The 26236-nt window shown below is 42.2% G+C and overlaps 2 protein-coding genes and 1 pseudogene across 3 annotated transcripts; all 3 read right to left on the bottom strand.

The window, feature by feature from the left end:
• Positions 1-421: 421 nt before the first annotated feature.
• LOC117451156 (actin, cytoplasmic 1-like) lies at positions 422-25375 on the bottom strand. 2 transcript variants are annotated; one of them, XM_071204096.1, is made up of 6 exons: positions 25314-25375; positions 7039-7168; positions 2346-2585; positions 1487-1925; positions 1194-1375; positions 422-1087 (listed from the first exon to the last, which is right to left on the bottom strand). In XM_071204096.1, exons 2-6 carry the CDS (start codon positions 7159-7161, stop codon positions 944-946), a joined length of 1128 nt encoding a protein of 375 aa, XP_071060197.1. In that variant the 5' UTR covers positions 7162-7168; positions 25314-25375; the 3' UTR covers positions 422-943. The 2 variants fall into 2 exon arrangements, with proteins under 2 accessions (XP_071060197.1, XP_033945194.1); XM_034089303.2 differs by lacking the exon at positions 25314-25375 and adding an exon at positions 7258-7324.
• Positions 10794-15771, bottom strand: LOC117451768 (actin, cytoplasmic 1-like). Its single transcript, XM_034090151.2, has 5 exons — positions 15642-15771; positions 12506-12745; positions 11647-12085; positions 11354-11535; positions 10794-11247 (listed from the first exon to the last, which is right to left on the bottom strand). The coding sequence occupies exons 1-5, from the start codon at positions 15762-15764 to the stop codon at positions 11104-11106; spliced, it is 1128 nt and encodes a 375-aa protein (XP_033946042.1). The 5' UTR covers positions 15765-15771; the 3' UTR covers positions 10794-11103.
• LOC117451766 (actin, cytoplasmic 1-like) lies at positions 21084-25404 on the bottom strand (annotated as a pseudogene).
• Positions 25405-26236: the final 832 nt, after the last annotated feature.

Below are 26236 nucleotides of genomic sequence, written 5' to 3'. Positions count from 1 at the left end.
TATGCCTAAAAAGGTGATCTGACCACTTTGAGTTTAACACATGGTTCTATAGAGACTGAAACATCTGGATTTAAAGGTTAAGGATTCAAAGTAATCTAGTATAGAGATTTTAGGTTAGGCGATACTTTTAATCATTGAAGTTAGCCTTTGTCTTGACTGGAAATCTGCCATTTAACAAGTAAATGAGACCTGTATTAAAGGCCATTTTAAATTCTTTATTTCACTAGTTTAAAAATGTACTGCATCAATTAATGTATACACACTATAGAAACATTTAAATATCTGGTTCATCTTCCTACAAGATGTGAATGTTTATTTACCTGCAAGAAACATGTCTAGTGTTCTTCTAGCTTTTCAATAACGGTTGGAAGTCACATTCACCTTGAAATAAACTCATTTAATGGAAGACAAGAGTCAGACGTCATGTCGGAACACATGTGCACTTTATTGGGATTGTTTAGTCAGTGTACAGGTTGGCCCCACTGGTCTGGCACCCCATCACTGAGAGACCCCTTTGCCCCACCACCCCAGGGAATGAAACCTCCATCAGGGGGAAGAGGTCACGACTGGGTTTTGCATAACAAAAACAAAAAAAATTAAACAGGACCAAGATATTTTTAAGGCTGAAAGTACAAAAAACCCAGACATAATTTACATACAAGCGATACTACAACCATGTTTAAGTATGCGCCAACCACTGGGCAGCCTTCACAGAGGCGAATACGTGTCTGAACAATGCAGTTAACAAACATTTGGAATCATGTGTCTGAACAATGCAGTTAACAAACATTTGGAATGACTCAAAAGAAAGCCATGCCAATGAGTTTGTCGTCTAGGCTCTGCGCCTGAGTGTGTATGAGAAATGTGTGTGTGGTTGTTTTGCACAGAGCTGAAGTTGTTGGGCGTCTGGTTGGGGAGGGGGAAGGAGGAACAGTCTGTTTTTTTAGAAGCATTTGCGGTGGACGATGGAGGGGCCGGACTCATCATACTCCTGCTTGCTGATCCACATCTGCTGGAAGGTGGACAGAGAGGCCAGGATGGAGCCTCCGATCCAGACGGAGTATTTACGCTCTGGTGGGGCAATGATCTGCAGAGACAAGGGGAAGATGCATTAGACACCATTTCTTCTTGCATTCATCTGACTCAAACAGAGCAGTATGTTACTCTGCTGGCTGGGCAGAGGCTCAGCTCACCTTGATCTTCATGGTGGATGGGGCCAGGGCGGTGATCTCCTTCTGCATCCTGTCAGCGATGCCGGGGTACATGGTGGTACCTCCGGACAGCACGGTGTTGGCGTACAGATCCTTACGGATATCGACGTCACACTTCATGATGCCGTTGTAGGTGGTCTCGTGGATTCCGCAAGACTCCATACCTGAGGGCAGAATCAAAACACCGGTTAGCAAGTGTAGCTGCAGGATAACTAGAAGGGCTTTTTCCTTATTTTTAGGGATGTAGTGCAGGTTATGTTAAGTTGGTAACTCACCGAGGAAGGATGGCTGGAAGATGGCCTCTGGGCAACGGAACCTCTCGTTTCCGATGGTGATGACCTGACCGTCGGGAAGCTCGTAGCTCTTCTCCAGGGAGGAGGAGGAGGCAGCGGTGCTCATCTCCTGCTCGAAGTCCAGGGCGACGTAGCACAGCTTCTCCTTCATGTCACGCACGATTTCCCTCTCAGCTGTGGTGGTGAAGGAGTAGCCACGCTCTGTCAGGATCTTCATGAGGTAGTCTGTGAGGTCGCGGCCAGCCAAATCCAGACGGAGGATGGCGTGGGGCAGGGCGTAACCCTCATAGATGGGCACTGTGTGGGTCACACCATCACCGGAATCCATGACGATGCCAGTGGTACGACCAGAGGCGTACAGGGACAGCACAGCCTGGATGGCAACGTACATGGCGGGGGTGTTGAAGGTCTCGAACATGATCTGTAGAATGAAAAGAGAACACGTTAATAATCAATCACAATAAAAAAGTACTTAACTTCTGTGGCCACTGCACTCACTACATGCATTATTGTGTGAGGCTAAGATTAAAGTTAGTAGAGAAACAAAGTGCACAAAGTCATCATTTCTTCACACTTGTGCATGTCAGATGTCTATTAAAGTAGTGCTGATTTAATAACTCAGCTACACAAGTGCAGATAAAAGGCACACAGTCAAGAGAGACCTGTTGATGATAGATCATCTTATAGGAGACAAGTCCTGGAGGAGAGGGGGAGGAAGGAGCAGGTGAGAATGGAATGGAGGGAAACCCAGGAAGAAATGAGGCTACGAGTTAAATAGCTAATAATACGGGATAAGCTAAGGATGCTACATTCTGTGTGTGCTAAAGTTAAGGGTGTGTACCTGGGTCATCTTCTCCCTGTTGGCTTTGGGGTTCAGGGGGGCCTCTGTGAGCAGGACGGGGTGCTCCTCGGGGGCAACTCTCAGCTCGTTGTAGAAGGTGTGATGCCAGATCTTCTCCATGTCATCCCAGTTGGTCACAATACCGTGCTCAATGGGGTACTTCAGGGTCAGGATACCCCTCTTGCTCTGGGCTTCATCACCAACGTAGCTGTCCTTCTGGCCCATACCGACCATCACACCCTGGAATCAAGACATCAGAGATGGTTAGATTATATATTCTGCACTAAAGCATGGATATACATACAGTTTACAAGTCCAAGTACAGGTGTTACTGTTTAACTGGTGGCGCGGGGAACTCGTGATATTCTGTAGGAATGTGTCAGGGGCGTGTACTTTGAGGAGCCATTGTCGAATAACCAGGAAATACACATTTCGATCGCTTCTTCTGTCGTTTACATTTATCTTTTGGTATATTTGGCTGGATAGGAACACTTTAACACATTCAGTACCAGTGTGGGAGGTTATGGTTGCGATGCAGATATCTGGACGTGTACAGCGAAGACTACAAAATGACAATGAATGTCTGTTCAAAACATTGCATGCTTGAATAAATCATTTAAACCAGTTATTTTTGCCAGACTTATTACTGAATATTGTTCTTAATGTGATGCCAAGTCCATCTGAGACCCGTGTACACATTCAGACAGCCTACAAGTGAAGCACACGTAATTTACTCAGTTTGAAAGCAGTGTGGAGAAGTCTTCAGCTGTGATCCGCCCAGGTTAAATTGTGATACGACTTCTGTTCTGTGGCTATCTACCAGCGATCATGTTTAATATTAAACAATATTTTATACAAAATGTACACTACCCCAAATTGATCATGTTGTTGATAGTGCTACAGATGCGCTGCTGTTGCTCCTTTGAAAAAGAAGAAAATAAAACATAGATTAGCTCCATGGCATAATGCCGAAACCCGCAAAATAAAGCAAAAGTCTAGACAACTTGAAAGGATATGGCGTTCCACTAAACTTGAAGAATCTCGTTTAATTTGGCATATTACTCTCAATGAATATAAGAAAGCACTGCGTAAAGCGAGAGCAGCCTACTACTCTTCATTAATAGATGAGAATAAGAATAATGCAAGATTTCTTTTCAGCACTGTAGCCAGGCTGACAGAGAGCCACAGCTCCATTGAGCCTTCCATTCCCATAGCACTCAGTAGTAATGATTTTATGTGCTTTTTTAAAGATAAAATTGTTACTCTTAGAAACAAAATTAATGACCTTTTGCCTTTGACCAGTATAGTGTTATCAACAGCTCCCGGAAACGTAAGTTCTAATATTACACTAGATAGTCAACTAGAATGCTTTTCAGCCATAAACCTTGAACAATTACATTCAATGATTCTCTCTTCTAAACCATCAACGTGCATGTTAGACCCAATTCCAACTAAGCTGTTGAAGGAAGTTTTTCCATTAATTAGCACTTCTTTATTAAATATTATGAATATGTCTTTATTATCAGGCTATGTTCCACAATCATTCAAAGTAGCAGTGATAAAACCGCTTCTTAAAAAGCACAACCTCGATCTAGAGGTTTTAGCCAACTATAGACCTATTTCTAATCTTCCGTTCCTCTCAAAAATACTTGAGAAAGCAGTCGCAAAACAGCTGTGTGATTACTTAAAAAACAATGATTTATTTGAAGATTTTCAGTCTGGCTTTAGAACACATCATAGCACAGAGACAGCTCTGGTTAAAGTCACAAATGACATTCTAATAGCCTCAGACAAGGGACTTGTCTCTATTCTTGTTTTGCTCGATCTCAGTGCTGCATTTGATACTATCGACCATGATATCCTATTGCAAAGACTAGAGCACTTAGTTGGCATAAAGGGAACTGCTTTAGGCTGGTTTAGGTCCTATCTATCTGAACGCTCTCAGTTTGTACGTGTTAACGATGAATCTTCCACGCAAACCAAAGTTAGCCATGGAGTGCCACAGGGCTCAGTGCTCGGACCTATTTTGTTCACATTATATATGCTTCCGTTAGGCAATATTATAAGGAATCATTCTGTACACTTTCATTGTTATGCGGATGATACTCAACTATATTTATCAATCAAGCCTGATGAAATTAATCATCTAAATAAAATGCAAGACTGCCTCAAGGACTTAAAAATGTGGATGACCTTAAACTTTTTGATGTTAAACACGACCAAAACTGAAGTTATTGTACTTGGCCCGAAGAATCTACGAAAACAAATTATCTAAAGATATACTAACTATGGATGGCATTAATTTGGCCTCCAGTGAGACTGTAAGGAATATTGGTGTTATATTTGATCAGGATTTATCCTTTAACGCCCACATAAAATCAATTTCAAGGACCGCCTACTTCCATCTACGCAACATTGCAAAAATCAGGCATATCTTGCCACAAAACGATGCAGAGAAACTAGTCCATGCATTTGTTACTTCTAGGCTGGATTATTGTAACTCTTTATTATCAGGGAGTACCAAGAAGTCAGTCAAGTCGCTTCAGCTGATTCAAAATGCTGCAGCTCGTGTACTAACCAGAGTTAGGAAAAGGGACCACATTACTCCTGTTCTGGCTGCCTTACACTGGCTCCCTATAGAACACAGGATAGAATTTAAAATTCTTCTTCTCGCCTACAAAGCCCTTAATGGGCAGGCACCATCTTACCTTAAAGAACTCATTATACCCTACTGTCCTACTAGGGCATTGCGTTCCAAGAATGCAGGGTTGTTGGTTGTTCCTAGAGTCTCTAAAAGTACAATGGGAGCCAGAGCCTTTTCTTATCAAGCTCCACATTTGTGGAATCAGCTTCCAGTTTGTGTTCGGGCGGCAGACACCCTATCCGTTTTTAAGAGTGCGCTTAAGACCTTCCTTTTTGATAAAGCTTATAGTTAGGGCTGATTAGATTCAGCCCCCAGTTTTGCTGATATAGGCTTAGTTTGTCGGGGGACATCTTACTTCTTCCTTCTCTCTGTCTATACCCGTGTACTCTCATGTTCCGATTAACCCAGCTTCCCCAAATGTCTTTCTTTTTGGTGTCTATATACGCCGGGATCCGGAGTCATGGATGATCCTGTGGTCCTGTGTCCTGGATCGCGAGCCCTGGATCGCGAGTCGTGGCTGTGGTCCTGGATCATCGGTCCTGGATGGATATCCTCGTGGATTCATCTTCCTATTATACACACATGCATTTCCAAACATTTGGACTACCCATGTTGCAAATGTATTATCTTTTCAATTTACACATGGCATCTATTGCACGTCTGTCCGTCCTGGGAGAGGGATCCCTCCTCTGTTGCTCTCCCTGAGGTTTCTCCCATTTTTCCCTTTAAACTGTGGGTTTTCTTCGGAAGTTTTTCCTTGTACGATGTGAGGGTCTAAGGACAGAGGGTGTCGTATTGTCATACTGATATTCTGTACAAACTGTGAAGACCACTGAGACAAATGTAACATTTGTGATATTGGGCTGTATAAATAAACATTGATTGATTGATTGATTGATTGATTGATTAAAGACTACACACACACATGTATCCCTTATCAAAACAGTATTCTGCACTTTGCAGCACTTATCCAGATAAGATGTGACTGTTTACTTGGTTAACTTTCATTATGCATCGATACAGCAACACAAACCGAATGAAGAGGATTCTCACATACGTTGAGAACTACAAACGCATATATTCATAATGTTTACTCTGCTGTGAACATGTTTTAGTTTCCATCTTAACGTTTATGCTTTTATCTTTGTGGTCTTTTGTATCTTGGTAATATTAATATGAATTCCTTGTTATTGTTGTCTTTCCATCTGTTGGTGATGATTATACTACATAATTCCAACAACATGGCCTGATTTGCATATTTGATATCATATAACTTCATGTCTGCACTGGAATACATTTATGTATCGGTATTTTTTATTTATTTTTTTAATCCTCGAGAGCAGCTGTGGATTATTGTTATTGAGTAATGCATCAGTGTTTCTTAGGGTCAAAAACACTAAACTCACAACTTCAAATGAAAGTGTTTAGTTTATTTAATAAAAGAGCAGATGTCCAATGTGAAAAGTGACAGTAGATATAGTTAGTTGCATTATATATAAAAAATATTTGTACATTTTTTTTTTTTTTTTTTTAAACACCTTGAATTTCAGGGTGGGTGCGGGGCTCCGTTGGCGGGGCGCAGTTGTAATTTTGTAGTCCTCGCTGTACGCGTCCGGATATCGGCATCGCAACCACAACCTCACACACTGGTACTGAATGTGCATCAAAGTATTCCTATCCAGCCAAATATACCGAAAGATTAATGTAAACGACAGAAGAAGCGATCGAAATGTGTATTTCCTGGTTATTCGACAATGGCTCTTCAAAAGTACACGCCCCTGACACATTCGTACCGTTTTAGAATATCACGAGTTCCCCGCCCCACCAATTGAACGGTAACACAGGCACATGAATACATGTGATGTATTGCGTGTCTGTTTACTTCTATATTTGTACTTATTTAGGTCTTTACTGCAACACATGAATTTCCCCTATAGGGACTGATAAAGGATCATCGTGTGTACCGATTGACTGGCTGGTTATACATCTCATATGCAAATGCTTATCAAGTCTAAAATGTCTCTATTCTTTTGGAGCTCAATGCCTCACCTGATGCCTGGGGCGGCCTACGATGGAGGGGAAGACAGCACGAGGAGCGTCGTCTCCGGCGAATCCGGCTTTGCACATACCGGATCCGTTGTCAACAACCAGTGCGGCGATTTCATCTTCCATGGCTGAACTGTTGAGAAAAAAAGACACAACGGTTAAGTATCAATTGCAATATGGCACTACTATTCAAACAACAAAGCTGCGTTAGTTGGTTTGTACCTTACACACGGGCCGTTTCTCAATGTCGAATAAACCAGCTGCTGAAGAGCCACTATTTCAAGTATACTGCGTCACCGAGTGGCGCCGAAGGACCTTTTAAGGCCCAATCCCAAACCACGCCCTACACCCTACAAGGGATGGGAACGATTAATCGAATATTCGAAATTATTCAGGTGTTCGAATAATTATTCATGTATTCGAATATGAGTTATGAATATTTTTATTAATCTTTTTTTTTTTTTTTTTTGGGAGTGATTCCTAAATTGATTACATATTATCAAATTGAATAATTCAATGAATACGACATAGCCATAGCAGTTCATGAGCGTGCTCCCCGCCCCCTGTCAACACTTGCGACACATGAGTGGCCAGCCTAAACAACAATAAGCGCTGCTTGGCAACCGTGTGTGGAGGCAAAGTGCATAGACATTTTGACAGGAGAGATTTAGTTTTGCCGGTATTCAACATATTTTACCAGTCATAGTCCGGTAATTATTTACACTCCAAGAAGAGTACAAGACATGGCGTTAAAAAGGAGTAATGTGTGGAAATATTTCAAACAGGTTAGTGAGTGCGGTGTAGAGGTCAAACTATGCCAAATTAAACTTATATACAGGGTTGGGAGGGTTACTTTGTAAATGTAATCAGTTACTGATTACTGATTACATGGCTTTGAAAGTAATCGAATACAATTACAGTTACGTGTCTTAAAAAAGTAACGTAATCAGATTACTTTTGGATTACTTTCTTTTTCCTTCACAGATGGGTATGTTTTGGTGAACAGGAGACACAAAAAGCAAAAGGAAACTGAACGTGTTTTTACTGTTTTAATGGCTTATCAAGAGCACAACTGAAACATCACATCTGAAACGAAGTAACAACATAATACACTTTTTGGGGATGCAGCTTGGGATGTGAGGAGTGAGGGACACGGCTTAGAACGGGCGTGTCGCCTTCTGTCCTGCCAGTGTTGGCAGGACACGAATTAAAATGTCGAACTCGGACTTCATTTTAAGGACATTTCGGCCAGGGGTGTAGAGCTATATTTGTTTACGCACCGGATCGGCAAAACAGGAGAGTGTGTGCACCAGTCTGCCTTGATCTATGAATTCATGTCCGTGACACTCACAGTATTTGCTGCCCGCAGCTGTTTTATAGAAGGAACACCTCCTTCACTTCATGACATCTCTTCAGCACCAGGAGGCAGCGGGAGGGTTAACTCAGCCTCTGAGAAGACGAGCGCGCAGCGCAATGCCTGTCACGCACCGCCTTCACTGTGTATACCTTCAGAAATAATCATTAGTAAGGCTAAAGAGCGACCGCAGGCTGATATGTTTTAACCACACCAGGAAATCTTTCCACCAATAATTCCAATAAGTAATCCAAAATGTATTCACTTCAGGTTTACGAAAGTAACTGTAATGTGATTACTCGTTTTTTCCAAAAAATAAAATGCAATTGTGCATCCCTACAGTTCAGTATGTTTGGAGTTGTCAGGTTTTGAAAGCACCTTCATTTTTTTTTTTTTTAACCTTTATTTAACCAGATAAAAGCATTGAGATAGAATCTCATTTGCAATGCTGACCTGGCCAAGAAGGCCGCAACGTTACACATAACACATAACACAAACATATAAAATACAGAGAACATAACTAAGAAAACAAAAAACAAAAAAGCAGTCACTACATTGTGCACATTAGGACAGTAAGAAAGGTGCACTACTTATTACTGCAAGAGCAGCTGGTGGTAAGGACTTCAGACAACTTCAATCTAAAACATACTATTGAGACAAGTGCCCTCAGTTTGAGGCGTGATTGAAGGTCATTCCAAGACCAAGGACCATAATAAAAAAGACTCCTTTTCCCAGCCTCAGTCCGCACGGCAGCAACCTGGACCCGTATCCAGGCACTGGATCCGAGGTTGTAGGAGTCACATATGTACAGTGGAAGCTTTCCTAAGATGGCTTTATACATTAATAAAAACCAATGCTGCATCCTACGCATACTAAGTGAGGACCATCCAGTTAGGCTATACAGTTTGCAATGATGAGTCCTATAGGGTGCATTTGATATATAACGCAGCATGGTAGAGTGGGTCAAGTTTGGTCAAAACAGTGGGACAGGCAAATCTATAAATGGTATCACCATAGTCCAGCTGGGACAGGAATAAGCCAGAGACCAACCTTTTACGGGATGAAGTTGAAAAACAACATTTAAGTCTGTAAAGGAAGCCAAGAGTGAATTTCAATTTCTTAGTTAGAACTTCAATATGGTGTTTGAAGTTGAGATTACTGTCCAACCAAAAGCCCAGATATTTGTAGGTATCGACAAACTCAACAGAGACGCCATCAAGGGTGTCAATGGAGAAGCAAGAGGACGCTGACTTGGGAGCAAAAAGCATTGCTTTGGTTTTCTTACTGTTCAAAAGCAGTTTGGAATCAAGAAGTGCATGCTGCAGCGTGATAAAATCAGATTTTAGATTGGAAACGGCCATATCCAGAGAAGGAGCACATGAATATACAATAGTGTCATCAGCATACATATGATAGGTAGAAAATTGCATCTGATTACAAATATTGTTTACATATAATAAAAAGAGCAAAGGCCCCAAAATAGAGCCCTGTGGAACTCCCTTCTTCAAGGTGACAGGGTCAGAGACAGTACTACCCAACCTGACGCATTGAGTAGGGTCGGTTAAATAACTCTGAAACCAGCAAATGGCCTTATGACCGAAACGAGACATCAACATAACATTAGACATAATGTGGTGATCTACAGTGTCAAATGCTTTGGCCAAGTCAATAAACAATGCAACACATACCCTGTAAACTGAATATGTACTTATGTTAGTTCCAGGTTAAAGTCCAAAATCCTTCACTGCTAACAGGATTTTAAGAAGCCCCGAGGGGAGACACTAAGCTGCTGAAGTCAACAGTCTACTGAATGTTGTTTTGTGGAATAAATCCAAATGACTGTCTGTAATGGCATCTAAATATTACACATGTATAGTGTCATCATCTTTGTATTGTGACTCACTGGTTCAGTAATGTATTAACTCAATAAGCAGCTACCTATGGAATACAATGAAAATGGTTATGCCTAAAAAGGTGATCTGACCACTTTGAGTTTAACACATGGTTCTATAGAGACTGAAACATCTGGATTTAAGGGTTAAGGATTCAAAGTAATCTAGTATAGAGATTTTAGGTTAGTCTATACTTTTAATCATTGAAGTTAGCCTTTGTCTTGACTGGAAATCTGACATTTAACAAGTAAATGAGACCTGTATTAAAGGCCATTTTAAATTCTTTATTTCACTAGTTTAACAAATGTGCTGCATTAATGAATGTTAACACTATAGAAACATTTAAATATCTGGTTCATCTTCCTACAAGATGTGAATGTTTATATACCTGATTTTCCTGCAAGAAACATGTCTCGTGTTCTTTTCAAAATGTTCTTCTAGCTTTTCAATAACGGTTGGAAGTCACATTCACCTTGAGATAAACTCATTTAATGGAAGACAAGAGTCAGACGTCATGTCGGAACACATGTGCACTTTATTGGGATTGTTTAGTCAGTGTACAGGTTGGCCCCACTGGTCTGGCACCCCATCACTGAGAGACCCCTTTGCCCCACCAGCCCAGGGAATGGGGTCTGTCTCCTTCATCGTTCCAGTTTAAAATCCTGAGTCAAGCGCCAAAATAACCGAAGCCATGCCAATGAGTTGGTCGTCTAGGCTCTGCGCCTGAGTGTGTATGAGAAATGTGTGTGTGGTTGTTTTGCACAGAGCTGAAGTTGTTGGGCGTCTGGTTGGGGAGGGGGAAGGAGGAACAGTCTGTTTTCTTTAGAAGCATTTGCGGTGGACGATGGAGGGGCCGGACTCATCATACTCCTGCTTGCTGATCCACATCTGCTGGAAGGTGGACAGAGAGGCCAGGATGGAGCCTCCGATCCAGACGGAGTATTTACGCTCTGGTGGGGCAATGATCTGCAGAGACAAGGGGAAGATGCATTAGACACCATTTCTTCTTGCATTCATCTGACTCAAACAGAGCAGTATGTTACTCTGCTGGCTGGGCAGAGGCTCAGCTCACCTTGATCTTCATGGTGGATGGGGCCAGGGCGGTGATCTCCTTCTGCATCCTGTCAGCGATGCCGGGGTACATGGTGGTACCTCCGGACAGCACGGTGTTGGCGTACAGATCCTTACGGATATCGACGTCACACTTCATGATGCCGTTGTAGGTGGTCTCGTGGATTCCGCAAGACTCCATACCTGAGGGCAGAATCAAAACACCGGTTAGCAAGTGTAGCTGCAGGATAACTAGAAGGGCTTTTTCCTTATTTTTAGGGATGTAGTGCAGGTTATGTTAAGTTGGTAACTCACCGAGGAAGGATGGCTGGAAGATGGCCTCTGGGCAACGGAACCTCTCGTTTCCGATGGTGATGACCTGACCGTCGGGAAGCTCGTAGCTCTTCTCCAGGGAGGAGGAGGAGGCAGCGGTGCTCATCTCCTGCTCGAAGTCCAGGGCGACGTAGCACAGCTTCTCCTTCATGTCACGCACGATTTCCCTCTCAGCTGTGGTGGTGAAGGAGTAGCCACGCTCTGTCAGGATCTTCATGAGGTAGTCTGTGAGGTCGCGGCCAGCCAAATCCAGACGGAGGATGGCGTGGGGCAGGGCGTAACCCTCATAGATGGGCACTGTGTGGGTCACACCATCACCGGAATCCATGACGATGCCAGTGGTACGACCAGAGGCGTACAGGGACAGCACAGCCTGGATGGCAACGTACATGGCGGGGGTGTTGAAGGTCTCGAACATGATCTGTAGAATGAAAAGAGAACACGTTAATAATCAATCACAATAAAAAAGTACTTAACTTCTGTGGCCACTGCACTCACTACATGCATTATTGTGTGAGGCTAAGATTAAAGTTAGTAGAGAAACAAAGTGCACAAAGTCATCATTCCTTCACACTTGTGCATGTCAGATGTCTATTAAAGTAGTGCTGATTTAATAACTCAGCTACACAAGTGCAGATAAAAGGCACACAGTCAAGAGAGACCTGTTGATGATAGATCATCTTATAGGAGACAAGTCCTGGAGGAGAGGGGGAGGAAGGAGCAGGTGAGAATGGAATGGAGGGAAACCCAGGAAGAAATTAGGCTACGAGTTAAATAGCTAATAATACGGGATAAGCTAAGGATGCTACATTCTGTGTGTGCTAAAGTTAAGGGTGTGTACCTGGGTCATCTTCTCCCTGTTGGCTTTGGGGTTCAGGGGGGCCTCTGTGAGCAGGACGGGGTGCTCCTCGGGGGCAACTCTCAGCTCGTTGTAGAAGGTGTGATGCCAGATCTTCTCCATGTCATCCCAGTTGGTCACAATACCGTGCTCAATGGGGTACTTCAGGGTCAGGATACCCCTCTTGCTCTGGGCTTCATCACCAACGTAGCTGTCCTTCTGGCCCATACCGACCATCACACCCTGGAATCAAGACATCAGAGATGGTTAGATTATATATTCTGCACTAAAACATGGATATACATACAGTTTACAAGTCCAAGTACAGGTGTTACTGTTTAACTGGTGGCGCGGGGAACTCGTGATATTCTGTAACGGTACAGATGTGTCAGGGGCGTGTACTTTGAGGAGCCATTGTCAAATAACCAGGAAATACACATTTCGATCACTTCTGTCGTTTACATTTATCTTTTGGTATATTTGGCTGGATAGGAACACTTTGATGCACATTCAGTACCAGTGTTTATTTTACTATATTTATTTGTTTGCCTGTCCTTGTTTCTCTACCCTCCCTCATACTGTAAAGCGTCTTTAAGTTGTAGAAAAGCGCTATATAAATAAAATGTATTATTATACTTTGTTTTACATTTTGAGTTCATCATTAAACTCAAACAATGTCTTTAAACTGGGTTCATTTTATTTCCGTTTAATACACATGTTAATTTGACTCAGATGTGCTGATAATATCCGCAAATATAAATCTTTAAACTGTCTTTTTACCTTGAACAGTCTGGCCTCTCGGGTAGGCTCATGTTTGTTTTCTGTCTTTCCATCAAAAACGTTACTCCAAAGAATGGTTTGTGATTTGTGATTCAGAGGCAGGCTTGAATCAAGAAACCACAATAGTTTTCTGCATGTACTGCCTTTTTTTATTAAGAAATATTATTTTGTAAATATGTTATTCTCTGTAGTCAGAAACCTAACACTCTAACAACCACAACATTGCAAAGGTGAGTAAATGTAAATTAAAAACGATTCACAATTTCTTAAAATTACTATATTTGAAAATGATAGATTTATGATCTTTTTCATCGAACATATGAACGACTCAAACAAGGATCGCAGCAGCTACAAGAAAGATCTTCAAAGGGGAACCATAACATCCTGAAGATGAGTTTTCTCTAAAAAATTTTTTTTATTTTAACAGCAGTGCTCTCTGAACTCAGAACAAGTCAATTAATATGCCTTTTTCAGAAAATAACCACAACAGTGACAAAGGTGATTATTCCGGCAGTGCCAGCGTTGGAAGCATGTGGGCCTTGAAAAAGTCCACAAGACTGGTTAGGCTGCCAATTGTCATCTCGGGCTATCGGAATGATGACACTGTCTTTCGTAGTCCAGACCACAAAGTAGCAAGTCTCTCTTGCAGTGAGGTGAAGCTGACCTTGCACTTGGTGCCAGTAAGGATGTTCCTCACGCAGGCTGAATGTTTCTCCCTCCTTACTGACACAGAAGCCCTTGATTTGCAATGCTTCACTAATTGTCATTTCCCTGGCTCCGTAGGGACACTTTACCTCCAGCACAGCGGAAGACCCTACCAGACCATCTGGAGATGCCCCCAACACTCCTGATTGGGAGAGCCACAAACCTGACTCATGGACCTGCATCTGGGTTGCAGTGGTGAATGCCCTGACGCCCTCACATTCATTCATAGTCCCCCACTGTACAGACAAAACACCATCAAGGGCCTGTTGTTGCCCTAGCACCCTGGCAATAAGGGAAGCAGTCACACGCTTTGACCTCAGGACAGCTCCAAAGTTGCTGGCAGTCAACCTTCCTTTCCTGAACAAATGCCAGTTTGGGTTGGTTCGCTGACCAGTGGTAGCCACCTGAATTGCCCTCTGTTGCTCCTCAGACAATGCCATGCTTGCCACAATTGCCTCAGGTCCCTGATGCCCAACAGATTTGATAATTTCAGGAACAGTAAGTGTTTCCAAGCTGTAGTGTTCCTCTTCTGGCTCGGGGGAGAGAAGCCAAGACATTCCTGAGAACCTGCCCCCGAGTCTGTCACGATCTTCGGAGGTGGGCTCTCTTGTCAGCGGGTTGAATGAGTTATTGGTTGGAGGAAATAGCTCCTCCACTGAATGCGTACGTTTAGCTGCCTTTGGCTTCTTCCACTGACAGGGGGTGTCAGTGCAGCTGAAATTGTGGATGGCAAAGATGGCTAATGCAGCTGCATGACTGCATTTCCATTCTCCACGTGGGCATTCACATTTTGTGGAGAGAATTCCCTCTTCTCCTGTAGATACCTGTGGTGGTGGGATTGTTTTATTATTTAAAATATATTTACATTTGTAATGCCTTCCCAATTATCCCTTTAATTGTTTATAGCCTACTGTATGTTTATTTCATGGATATTTCTGTGTTTTCTGGTGTGTAATATTTGTAATAAAGATTTCATGTGACACATAAAATGGATTTGTTGATGGGAATTAATGTCACTAATGTGAATAAATTAACTCTAGGTTAACGGTACTCTTGCTATCACTACTCACCGACACTCTATAAACCTTGTCTCTCATGCTAGCCCTGACAACACCGGTAAGCACACCTTCATCTAGGCTGCACTGCTGTACGTGTCCTGACTTGTAGTGGTTCTCTCCTCTCTATCTACACTCTTCTTGTCATCTTTGTAAAATGATATCAGACTGGTAATTGACAGCCATGACTTCTAGTGAAATTCAGTGTGGCTCAAATGAAAAGCTTTGTTAAAATATGCAAGCGCGCGAAAGTCAGTTGAAACGTTCTAAAGTTGGCGTGACGTTGAAGTTGTGCGACCCTGCTGCTGTACTTTTTTGTAATTCGTTTATAGCATAACGTTAGCATTTTGCTTCTGGCGACTAGATTTATGATTAAAAAATTATTATAAGTAGGATAGACATGTGGATATTATCCGGCAGAACAAAACGTGATCAGTCTCTTAAATGTGTGTCAACCACAGACCTTATTTTGAGCTATTTTCCAAAATCCTATGGAGAAATTGCATTGCGTTTTTGACGAAGGAACCGGAAGGAGTTTATATCCGGGTTTTAGGACGCGTCACTGCGGTTCTCTATTCTTTTGGAGCTCAATGTCTCACCTGATGCCTGGGGCGGCCTACGATGGAGGGGAAGACAGCACGAGGAGCGTCGTCTCCGGCGAATCCGGCTTTGCACATACCGGATCCGTTGTCAACAACCAGTGCGGCGATTTCATCTTCCATGACTGAACTGTTGAGGAAAAAAGAAACAACGGTTGAGTATCAATTGCAATATGGCACTACTATTAAAACAACAAAGCTGCGTTAGTTGGTTTGTACCTTACACACGGGCCGTTTCTCAATGTCGAATAAACCAGCTGCTGCAGAGCCACTATTTCAAGTATACTGCGTCATCGAGTGGCGCCGAAGGACCTTTTAAGGCCCAATCCCAAACCACGCCCTACCCCTACACACTCCCCCTCCGTGGACCACTCGCAGCTCAACGAGGCTCCTCCTGTCAGATGGAGGGAGTAAATATAGCGGCAAGCTTTGGGACAAACTCCCCTCTCTCCGGCAGAAACAGGAAATGCCGTAACTGACAGTTATTTTACTCTTATTTTTATTTATCTTCTATTTTCATAGTCTTTTATTATTATTATTATTATTATTATTATTATTATTATTATTATCATTATTTCCTTGATTTTATGTTATTTATGATTTATTTTAGATTTTATTGATCTGTGTGAATCTTTGCTGTACTGTTTTTTTTTAAAGAATTTCGTGCGTAGCATAACAGATAGTTGGAATGCTGCATCAGCATTCCCACTAAAATAGTGGCTCTGCAGCAGGTATACTCGACATTGAGAAACGGCCTCTGTCATTTAAGATATTAAATTACCAAGTACTAATCCCTTCAATAGTTTAAATAGACCTGAATGTGGCATTTACACATTAAGGAATAAACAACTGACACTATTTGGTTAGAGTCTGAAGCAATATGACACTTTTTGTACATGTTGACACACATTTCTGACAAGCCTACAGCATTTTGTGTTCTGTCATTTAGGATTTTATGCTATATCATTTGCTGACGTTTGAAAAGACATTTGCATTCGAGTTAAGTCATATAAGAACATTTAGTTTTAGGCATGAGCTTGCACTAACTTCCTTAAAGCAAATGTGTGTCTCTAGTTTGGGTTTAACTCGATTCTAATCATTTTGACTGGAATTGAACTAGCAATAAGATTTGAAGATTGAAATGGTCATAGGGTTATTTTCTGTACCAGACAGGGCTTCTTTGCAGCTCCACAAAAAAAGACATGTTCTTATATTTAGCCAAATATTGTCCTTACTGGAAGTTGAATATTGCATTTGTCCATATTCTTTTTTCCAAAAAATAAAATGCAATTGTGCATCCCTACAGTTCAGTGTGTTTGGAGTTGTCAGGTTTTGAAAGCACCTTCATACCCTGTAAACTGAATGTACTTATGTTAGTTCCAGGTTAAAGTCCAAAATCCTTCACTGCTAACAGGATTTTAAGAATCAATCAATCAATCAATCAATGTTTATTTATATAGCCCAATATCACAAATGTTACATTTGTCTCAGTGGACTTCACAGTGTGTACAGAATATCAGTATGACAATACGACACCCTCTGTCCTTAGACCCTCACAATGTACAAGGAAAAACTTCAGAAGAAAACCCACAGTTTAAAGGGAAAAATGGGAGAAACCTCAGGGAGAGCAACAGAGGAGGGATCCCTCTCCCAGGACGGACAGACGTGCAATAGATGCCGTGTGTAAATTGAAAAGATAATACATTTGCAACATAGGTAGTCCAAATGTTTGGAAATGCATGTGTGTATAATAGGAAGATGAATCCACAAGGATATCCATCCAGGACCGATGATCCAGGACTACAGCCACGACTCAAGATCCAGGGCTCGCGATCCAGGACACAGGACCGCAGGATCATCCATGACTCCGGATCCCGGCGTATATAGACACCAAAAAGAAAGAAATTTGGGGAAGCTGGGTTAATGGGAACATGAGAGTACACAGGTATAGACAGAGAGAAGGAAGAAGTAAGATGTCCCCCGACAAACTAAGCCTATATCAGCAAAACTAGGGGCTGAATCTAATCAGCCCTAACTATAAGCTTTATCAAAAAGGAAGGTCTTAAGCGCACTCTTAAAAACGGATAGGGTGTCTGCCGCCCGAACACAAACTGGAAGCTGATTCCACAAATGTTGAGCTTGATAAGAAAAGGCTCTGGCTCCCATTGTACTTTTAGAGACTCTAGGAACAACCAACAACCCTGCATTCTTGGAACGCAATGCCCTAGTAGGACAGTAGGGTATAATGAGTTCTTTAAGGTAAGATGGCGCCTGCCCATTAAGGGCTTTGTAGGCGAGAAGAAGAATTTTTAAATTCTATCCTGTGTTCTATAGGGAGCCAGTGTAAGGCAGCCAGAACAGGAGTAATGTTGTCCCTTTCCTAACTCTGGTCAGTACACGAGCCGCAGCATTTTGAATCAGCTGAAGCGACTTGACTGACTTCTTGGTACTCCCTGATAATAAAGAGTTACAATAATCCAGCCTAGAAGTAACAAATGCATGGACTAGTTTCTCTGCATCGTTTTGAGGCAAGATATGCCTGATTTTTGCAATGTTACGTAGATGGAAGTAGGCGGTCCTTGAAATTGATTTTATGTGGGCGTTAAAGGATAAATCCTGATCAAATATAACACCAAGATTCCTTACAGTCTCACTGGAGGCCAAATTAATGCCATCCATAGTTAGTATATCTTTAGATAATTTGTTTTCGTAGATTCTTCGGGCCAAGTACAATAACTTCAGTTTTGGTCAAAAAGTTTAAGGTCATCCACGTTTTTAAGTCCTTGAGGCAGTCTTGAATTTTATTTAGATGATTAATTTCATCAGGCTTGATTGATAAATATAGTTGAGTATCATCCACATAACAATGAAAGTTTACAGAATGATTCCTTATAATATTGCCTAACGGAAGCATATATAATGTGAACAAAATAGGTCCGAGCACTGAGCCCTGTGGCACTCCATGGCTAACTTTGGTTTGCGTGGAAAATTCATCGTTAACACATACAAACTGAGAGCGTTCAGATAGATAGGACCTAAACCAGCCTAAAGCAGTTCCCTTTATGCCAACTAAGTGCTCTAGTCTTTGCAATAGGATATCATGGTCGATAGTATCAAATGCAGCACTGAGATCGAGCAAAACAAGAATAGAGAAAAGTCCCTTGTCTGAGGCTATTAGAATGTCATTTGTGAATTTAACCAGAGCTGTCTCTGTGCTATGATGTGTTCTAAAGCCAGACTGAAAATCTTCAAATAAATCATTGTTTTTTAAGTAATCACACAACTGTTTTGCGACCGCTTTCTCAAGAATTTTTGAGAGGAACGGACGATTAGAAATAGGTCTATAGTTGGCTAAAACCTCTAGATCGAGGTTGTGCTTTTTAAGAAGCGGTTTTATCACTGCTACTTTGAATGATTGTGGAACATAGCCTGATAATAAAGACATATTCATAATATTTAATAAAGAAGTGCTAATTAATGGAAAAACTTCCTTCAACAGCTTAGTTGGAATTGGGTCTAACATGCACGTTGATGGTTTAGAAGAGAGAATCATTGAATGTAATTGTTCAAGGTTTATGGCTGAAAAGCATTCTAGTTTACTATCTAGTGTAATATTAGAACTTACGTTTCCGGGAGCTGTTGATAACACTATACTGGTCAAAGGCAAGAGGTCATTAATTTTGTTTCTAAGAGTAACAATTTTATCGTTAAAAAAGCACATAAAATCATTACTACTGAGTGCTAAGGGAATAGAAGGCTCAATCGAGCTGTGGCTCTCTGTCAGCCTGGCTACAGTGCTGAAAAGAAATCTTGCATTATTCTTATTCTCATCTATTAATGAAGAGTAGTAGGCTGCTCTCGCTTTACGCAGTGCTTTCTTATATTCATTGAGAGTAATATGCCGAATTAAACGAGATTCTTCAAGTTTAGTGGAACGCCATATCCTTTCAAGTTGTCTAGACTTTTGCTTTATTTTGCGGGTTTCGGCATTATGCCATGGAGCTAATCTATGTTGTTTTATTTTCTTCTTTTTCAAAGGAGCAACAGAGTCTAATTTTATTCGCAGCGCATCTGTAGCACTATCAACAACATGATCAATTTGGGGTGGTGTACATTTGTATAAGTTTCCTCCCCTACATGCAGACATGCTATCGAGTTAAGTATTGGTTGAATCTCTTCCTTAAATGTGGCTATAGCACTAACAGATAGGTTTCTGCTGCAAGAGCTTTTGACTAATGCTTTGTAGTCTAGTAATAGTACTTCAAAAGTTACTAAGAAATGGTCGGATAAAGCAGGATTATGCGGTTCGACTAATAGTTGCTCAATTTCAATACCATAAGTCAGATCAAGGTCGAGTGTGTGATTATAGCAGTGGGTTGGTGTATTCACACTGACAGAAACCAACAGAATCTAATATAGAGTTAAATGCAACAGTAAGGCTATTTGTATCATCGTCAACATGAATATTAAAGTCACCTACGATAACTACTTTATCTGTTTTAAGAACTAAAGTTGATTAAAAACTCAGAGAATTCAGATAAGAATTCTGAATAAGGACCTGGTGCACGATACACTGTAACAAATAAGATTGGCTGCAAAGTTTTCCAGGTCAGATGCGTCAAAACGAGGCTTTCAAAGGAGGTATAATTTAATTTTGGTTTAGTATTGACAAGTAAACTTGAGTCAAAGATTGCTGCAACTCCACCTCCTCGGCCCGTGCCTCGAGCAATAGGAGTGTTGATATGGCTGGGTGGAGTGGCCTCATTTATGCTGACATATTCATGTCTCAACCAAGTTTCAGTGAGACAGCATATATCATTATAATCTGATATTAAATCATTTACCAATATTGCTTTAGATGCTATAGATCTTATGTTTAAGAGACCACATTTAATCTTCCCGTTTTGTTGCACTGTAGTAGTTGTTACATTTACTTTTATTAGGTTATTATGTATGACACCTCTATTAGGTTTTACCTTAAATTGTCCTTGGGCAGACACACACACCGCTAATATTGTGTATTTTATTGGGTTCGGGATTCTAATGGATGACTGCCTAGGAGAGTAAGGAGGAGCGTGTAAGACTGACTCCGCCTCCTGGTCTCAACTCCAGTTTGTCATGGATTAAGTCCACAAAGCCCTGAAATGTTTGCCGAAATGAGATCTGCACCTTTCAAAGTAGGATGAATGCCGTCTCTCTTAATCAGACCAGGTTTTCCCCAGAAGGCTGTCCAATTATTTACGAAGCCCATATTGTTTGCTGGGCACCACCAAGACAACCAGCGCTGAAATGATGACATGTGGCTATACATGTCATTATTGATCTGATTGATTTTCCTGCAAGAAACATTCTTTTCAAAATGTTCTTCTAGCTTTTCAATAACGGTTGGAAGTCACATTCACCTTGAAATAAACTCATTTAATGGAAGACAAGAGTCAGACGTCATGTCGGAACACATGTGCACTTTATTGGGATTGTTTAGTCAGTGTACAGGTTGGCCCCACTGGTCTGGCACCCCATCACTGAGAGACCCCTTTGCCCCACCACCCCAGGGAATGAAACCTCCATCAGGGGGAAGAGGTCACGACTGGGTTTTGCATAACAAAAACAAAAAAAATTAAACAGGACCAAGATATTTTTAAGGCTGAAAGTACAAAAAACCCAGACATAATTTACATACAAGCGATACTACAACCATGTTTAAGTATGCGCCAACCACTGGGCAGCCTTCACAGAGGCGAATACGTGTCTGAACAATGCAGTTAACATTTGGAATCATGTGTCTGAACAATGCAGTTAACAAACATTTGGAATGACTCAAAAGAAAAACAAAAATGTACATTTTTTTTAAGTCCCCAGATGCAACTGCAGAACCCTGGGGTGATTTTTTTTTTAACCTAGCCAAAACATTACTGTCTCCTTCATCGTTCCAGTTTAAAATCCTGAGTCAAGCGCCAAAATAACCGAAGCCATGCCAATGAGTTGGTCGTCTAGGCTCTGCGCCTGAGTGTGTATGAGAAATGTGTGTGTGGTTGTTTTGCACAGAGCTGAAGTTGTTGGGCGTCTGGTTGGGGAGGGGGAAGGAGGAACAGTCTGTTTTTTTAGAAGCATTTGCGGTGGACGATGGAGGGGCCGGACTCATCATACTCCTGCTTGCTGATCCACATCTGCTGGAAGGTGGACAGAGAGGCCAGGATGGAGCCTCCGATCCAGACGGAGTATTTACGCTCTGGTGGGGCAATGATCTGCAGAGACAAGGGGAAGATGCATTAGACACCATTTCTTCTTGCATTCATCTGACTCAAACAGAGCAGTATGTTACTCTGCTGGCTGGGCAGAGGCTCAGCTCACCTTGATCTTCATGGTGGATGGGGCCAGGGCGGTGATCTCCTTCTGCATCCTGTCAGCGATGCCGGGGTACATGGTGGTACCTCCGGACAGCACGGTGTTGGCGTACAGATCCTTACGGATATCGACGTCACACTTCATGATGCCGTTGTAGGTGGTCTCGTGGATTCCGCAAGACTCCATACCTGAGGGCAGAATCAAAACACCGGTTAGCAAGTGTAGCTGCAGGATAACTAGAAGGGCTTTTTCCTTATTTTTAGGGATGTAGTGCAGGTTATGTTAAGTTGGTAACTCACCGAGGAAGGATGGCTGGAAGATGGCCTCTGGGCAACGGAACCTCTCGTTTCCGATGGTGATGACCTGACCGTCGGGAAGCTCGTAGCTCTTCTCCAGGGAGCAGGAGGAGGCAGCGGTGCCATCTCCTGCTCGAAGTCCAGGGCGACGTAGCACAGCTTCTCCTTGATGTCACGCACGATTTCCCTCTCAGCTGTGGTGGTGAAGGAGTAGCCACGCTCTGTCAGGATCTTCATGAGGTAGTCTGTGAGGTCGCGGCCAGCCAAATCCAGACGGAGGATGGCGTGGGGCAGGGCGTAACCCTCATAGATGGGCACTGTGTGGGTCACACCATCACCGGAATCCATGACGATGCCAGTGGTACGACCAGAGGCGTACAGGGACAGCACAGCCTGGATGGCAACGTACATGGCGGGGGTGTTGAAGGTCTCGAACATGATCTGTAGAATGAAAAGAGAACACGTTAATAATCAATCACAATAAAAAAGTACTTAACTTCTGTGGCCACTGCACTCACTACATGCATTATTGTGTGAGGCTAAGATTAAAGTTAGTAGAGAAACAAAGTGCACAAAGTCATCATTCCTTCACACTTGTGCATGTCAGATGTCTATTAAAGTAGTGCTGATTTAATAACTCAGCTACACAAGTGCAGATAAAAGGCACACAGTCAAGAGAGACCTGTTGATGATAGATCATCTTATAGGAGACAAGTCCTGGAGGAGAGGGGGAGGAAGGAGCAGGTGAGAATGGAATGGAGGGAAACCCAGGAAGAAATGAGGCTACGAGTTAAATAGCTAATAATACGGGATAAGCTAAGGATGCTACATTCTGTGTGTGCTAAAGTTAAGGGTGTGTACCTGGGTCATCTTCTCCCTGTTGGCTTTGGGGTTCAGGGGGGCCTCTGTGAGCAGGACGGGGTGCTCCTCGGGGGCAACTCTCAGCTCGTTGTAGAAGGTGTGATGCCAGATCTTCTCCATGTCATCCCAGTTGGTCACAATACCGTGCTCAATGGGGTACTTCAGGGTCAGGATACCCCTCTTGCTCTGGGCTTCATCACCAACGTAGCTGTCCTTCTGGCCCATACCGACCATCACACCCTGGAATCAAGACATCAGAGATGGTTAGATTATATATTCTACACTAAAACGTGGATATACATACAGTTTACAAGTCCAAGTACAGGCACATAAATACATGCATGTATTGCTTTGCATGTCTGTTTACTTTTTGATATATTTGTACTTATTTAGGTATTTACTGCAACACATGAATTTCCCCTATAGGGACTGATAAAGGATCATCGTGTGTACTGATTGACTGGCTGGTTATACATCTCATATGAAAATGCTTATCAAGTCTACATTTTCTCTCTATTCTTTTGGAGCTCAATGCCTCACCTGATGCCTGGGGCGACCGACGATGGAGGGGAAGACAGCACGAGGAGCGTCGTCTCCAGCGAATCCGGCTTTGCACATACCGGATCCGTTGTCAACAACCAGTGCGGCGATTTCATCTTCCATGGCTGAACTGTTGAGGAAAAAAGAAACAACGGTTAAGTATCAATTGCAATATGGCACTACTATTAAGAACCAAAACTAACTGTAATTGACAAATATATTTGAAATATCACCTATTATTTGAGTTTTACTTTATATGTGTACCCCTGATCTCAAAGTTTGTGTATTAGTAATGTTCATACGTTTTCTTAAGAAAACGTAAACAGTCCCACGTCTCATTTCCGCTTCCTGACACTCTTACTTCCTGTTAACAAACTAGTTGGAGTTAACTATATTGGCCACTAGGTGGAGCCCGTGCTCCACATTCCGAGTGCCAGACAAAAGGAAGTGGCTCTGCATTCTGGTATTACCATATAAGGACATTGCTCGGTTTTGAGCAGCTTTGCGGCTACCGGCGCCATGGCAGGCAGCCAGAGAGTGGCAAAAAAAAAAAGGAACATTCGACATTATGAGACCCTGGGCCGAGCGACCACTCCCTACCGGTTCACTACAGTTTAAATCCCCCCCACCCCCCTCCCATTGTTGCTTAATTAAAACTAGTTTTAATGGCCACCAGAACATATTTGATTCACTGCGTCATACTCAGTGCCCATCTGACACGACTGCTTACTGTAAAGTCTACATGTTTCACTCAACCGTTTTTAACTGGCAGTAAAAAAAAATCTCAAGTTTAATAATGAACTCATATGTTGACTCATGAATGACTGCATTTCATGAAGGCCACGCCTTTTTAACGGTGCATGATTTGTCAATCTCCGTTTCCTCTTTTTCTCATGTGCAAGTTGGCAGGACATGAACTAATTGCGTAATAAGACTATACAACCAATTAATCAGTGAATGCCCTTTTTCTTGCAGGGCCCAATATTCTTGGCCTCCATTAAGAGGAAGCCTCAATACAACGACGGTAAAGTGGATTGCTACACGCCCAGGAAGTGGAAGCAAAGTGTCCAAGGAAAAAATAGTTTTATCTCAAGTTTTAATATGGCAACAGTTGTAAGTCTGAAGGGCGGTGATAGCATGATGTGGCTAAGCTACTATGCTAAAGTAGGTCACACCCCGCCGCATCAGGCGCACAAAGGGAGCAGCCAGACGACCCTCAACTCAAACCCCCTTTTTCAAAGCTGGGAAATGTTAGAGTAAGCCAACCAACAGGAATACAAAAGAAACGCAATTACACTGTGAAACCACAATTAACTGCCAAGGTAACATAAAACCGGCTTCACCCATAAAGCACCTGCGAGAACCACGAGTCTGCAGTGTGTTGCAATCGCTACTGCGTTTTCTCAGCCATGCAAAAATGTAGATGTCTTTTAATATTACTTTTTTAAATCCTTAAGTTTAATTAGCAGTACAGTTGGTGCATGACAGGACAAAGACCTCGTGGTGCTTGTCATTTTTCCATCATTCAAAATGACACATTTCAAACAATTGCGGTAAAGAACAATGCCATCTTACTTTAAATACAAGTTTTAAAAAGTATTAATATTGAAGTAATGTTTCAGTCTCTTACCTTTTTGGGTGGGGGGGCTTTTCGCTTTAAGGGAACCGGGTTTCAGGCAAATGATATCCCGCACAAGTGTGTGACGGCGCTCAGAGTGAATCCGTTAACTGAGGGTGCGGGTTTTTATACTGCGTCAGTTGCCCGGCTCAAGCCATATAAGGTAAACTTTCGGAATGGCGGCCTCTGATTGGTCCAGCGTCACTCACTAGGGCACGTCGCGAAGCTCACACTGTGGTGCACTGGAGAGAGAGGGGAGGCGATAACAGCAAAAGGATTGGAGAAATAAAAAGGGAAGGGATTGATGCTGTGAGGCCTAGTAAAGCCCTAATCTCTTGATATACTGTTTTATATGCAGGTTAAATGATGTATACACTTTTACAAGGGTGGAAAATATCTGCTTAACCCTCATGTCGTGTTCGCTTCTCCCCCCCTTACTTTGGGGTCAAATTTGACCGGTGTGTTTTGACTGCTTTTACATTAACACGAAAACCATTCATCATCACCACATTTTATTAAACTCACCTTTAAGCTGTAAACGATGTCCCATACTACTGGTTTACATTAATCACTGCAGTGAATATACGGAGAATAGACATTGAAAATGTATCAAGCAAAATCAACATTTTATCGAGTGTGTGTGTGTATCTGATGGATGAACATAATCTAGGGTTACCCATTCATTTCCTATGGAGGTCATCTTTGACCGGGAACACCAAAGGTGTGACAAAGTTGAATAAACCACTCAAAATTCAAGTAATGATAAGCAGTTTCATATGTTTAAATGCCTACTGTGGAGGATATCATTAGGGCTAATGGCAATCAAATGTAAAACACAATATTTATGATTGATGAAAGTATTATATTGGTCAGATTCGACCCCAACATGACAGGAGGGTTAAATGTCTGGCACATGTGGCCAAGTTATATGACAA

The sequence above is a fragment of the Pseudochaenichthys georgianus genome, chromosome 8 (assembly GCF_902827115.2).
Source record: "Pseudochaenichthys georgianus chromosome 8, fPseGeo1.2, whole genome shotgun sequence".
NCBI classification, from domain to species: domain Eukaryota; kingdom Metazoa; phylum Chordata; class Actinopteri; order Perciformes; family Channichthyidae; genus Pseudochaenichthys; species Pseudochaenichthys georgianus.
This window is presented reverse-complemented; position numbering and strand designations above follow the sequence as displayed.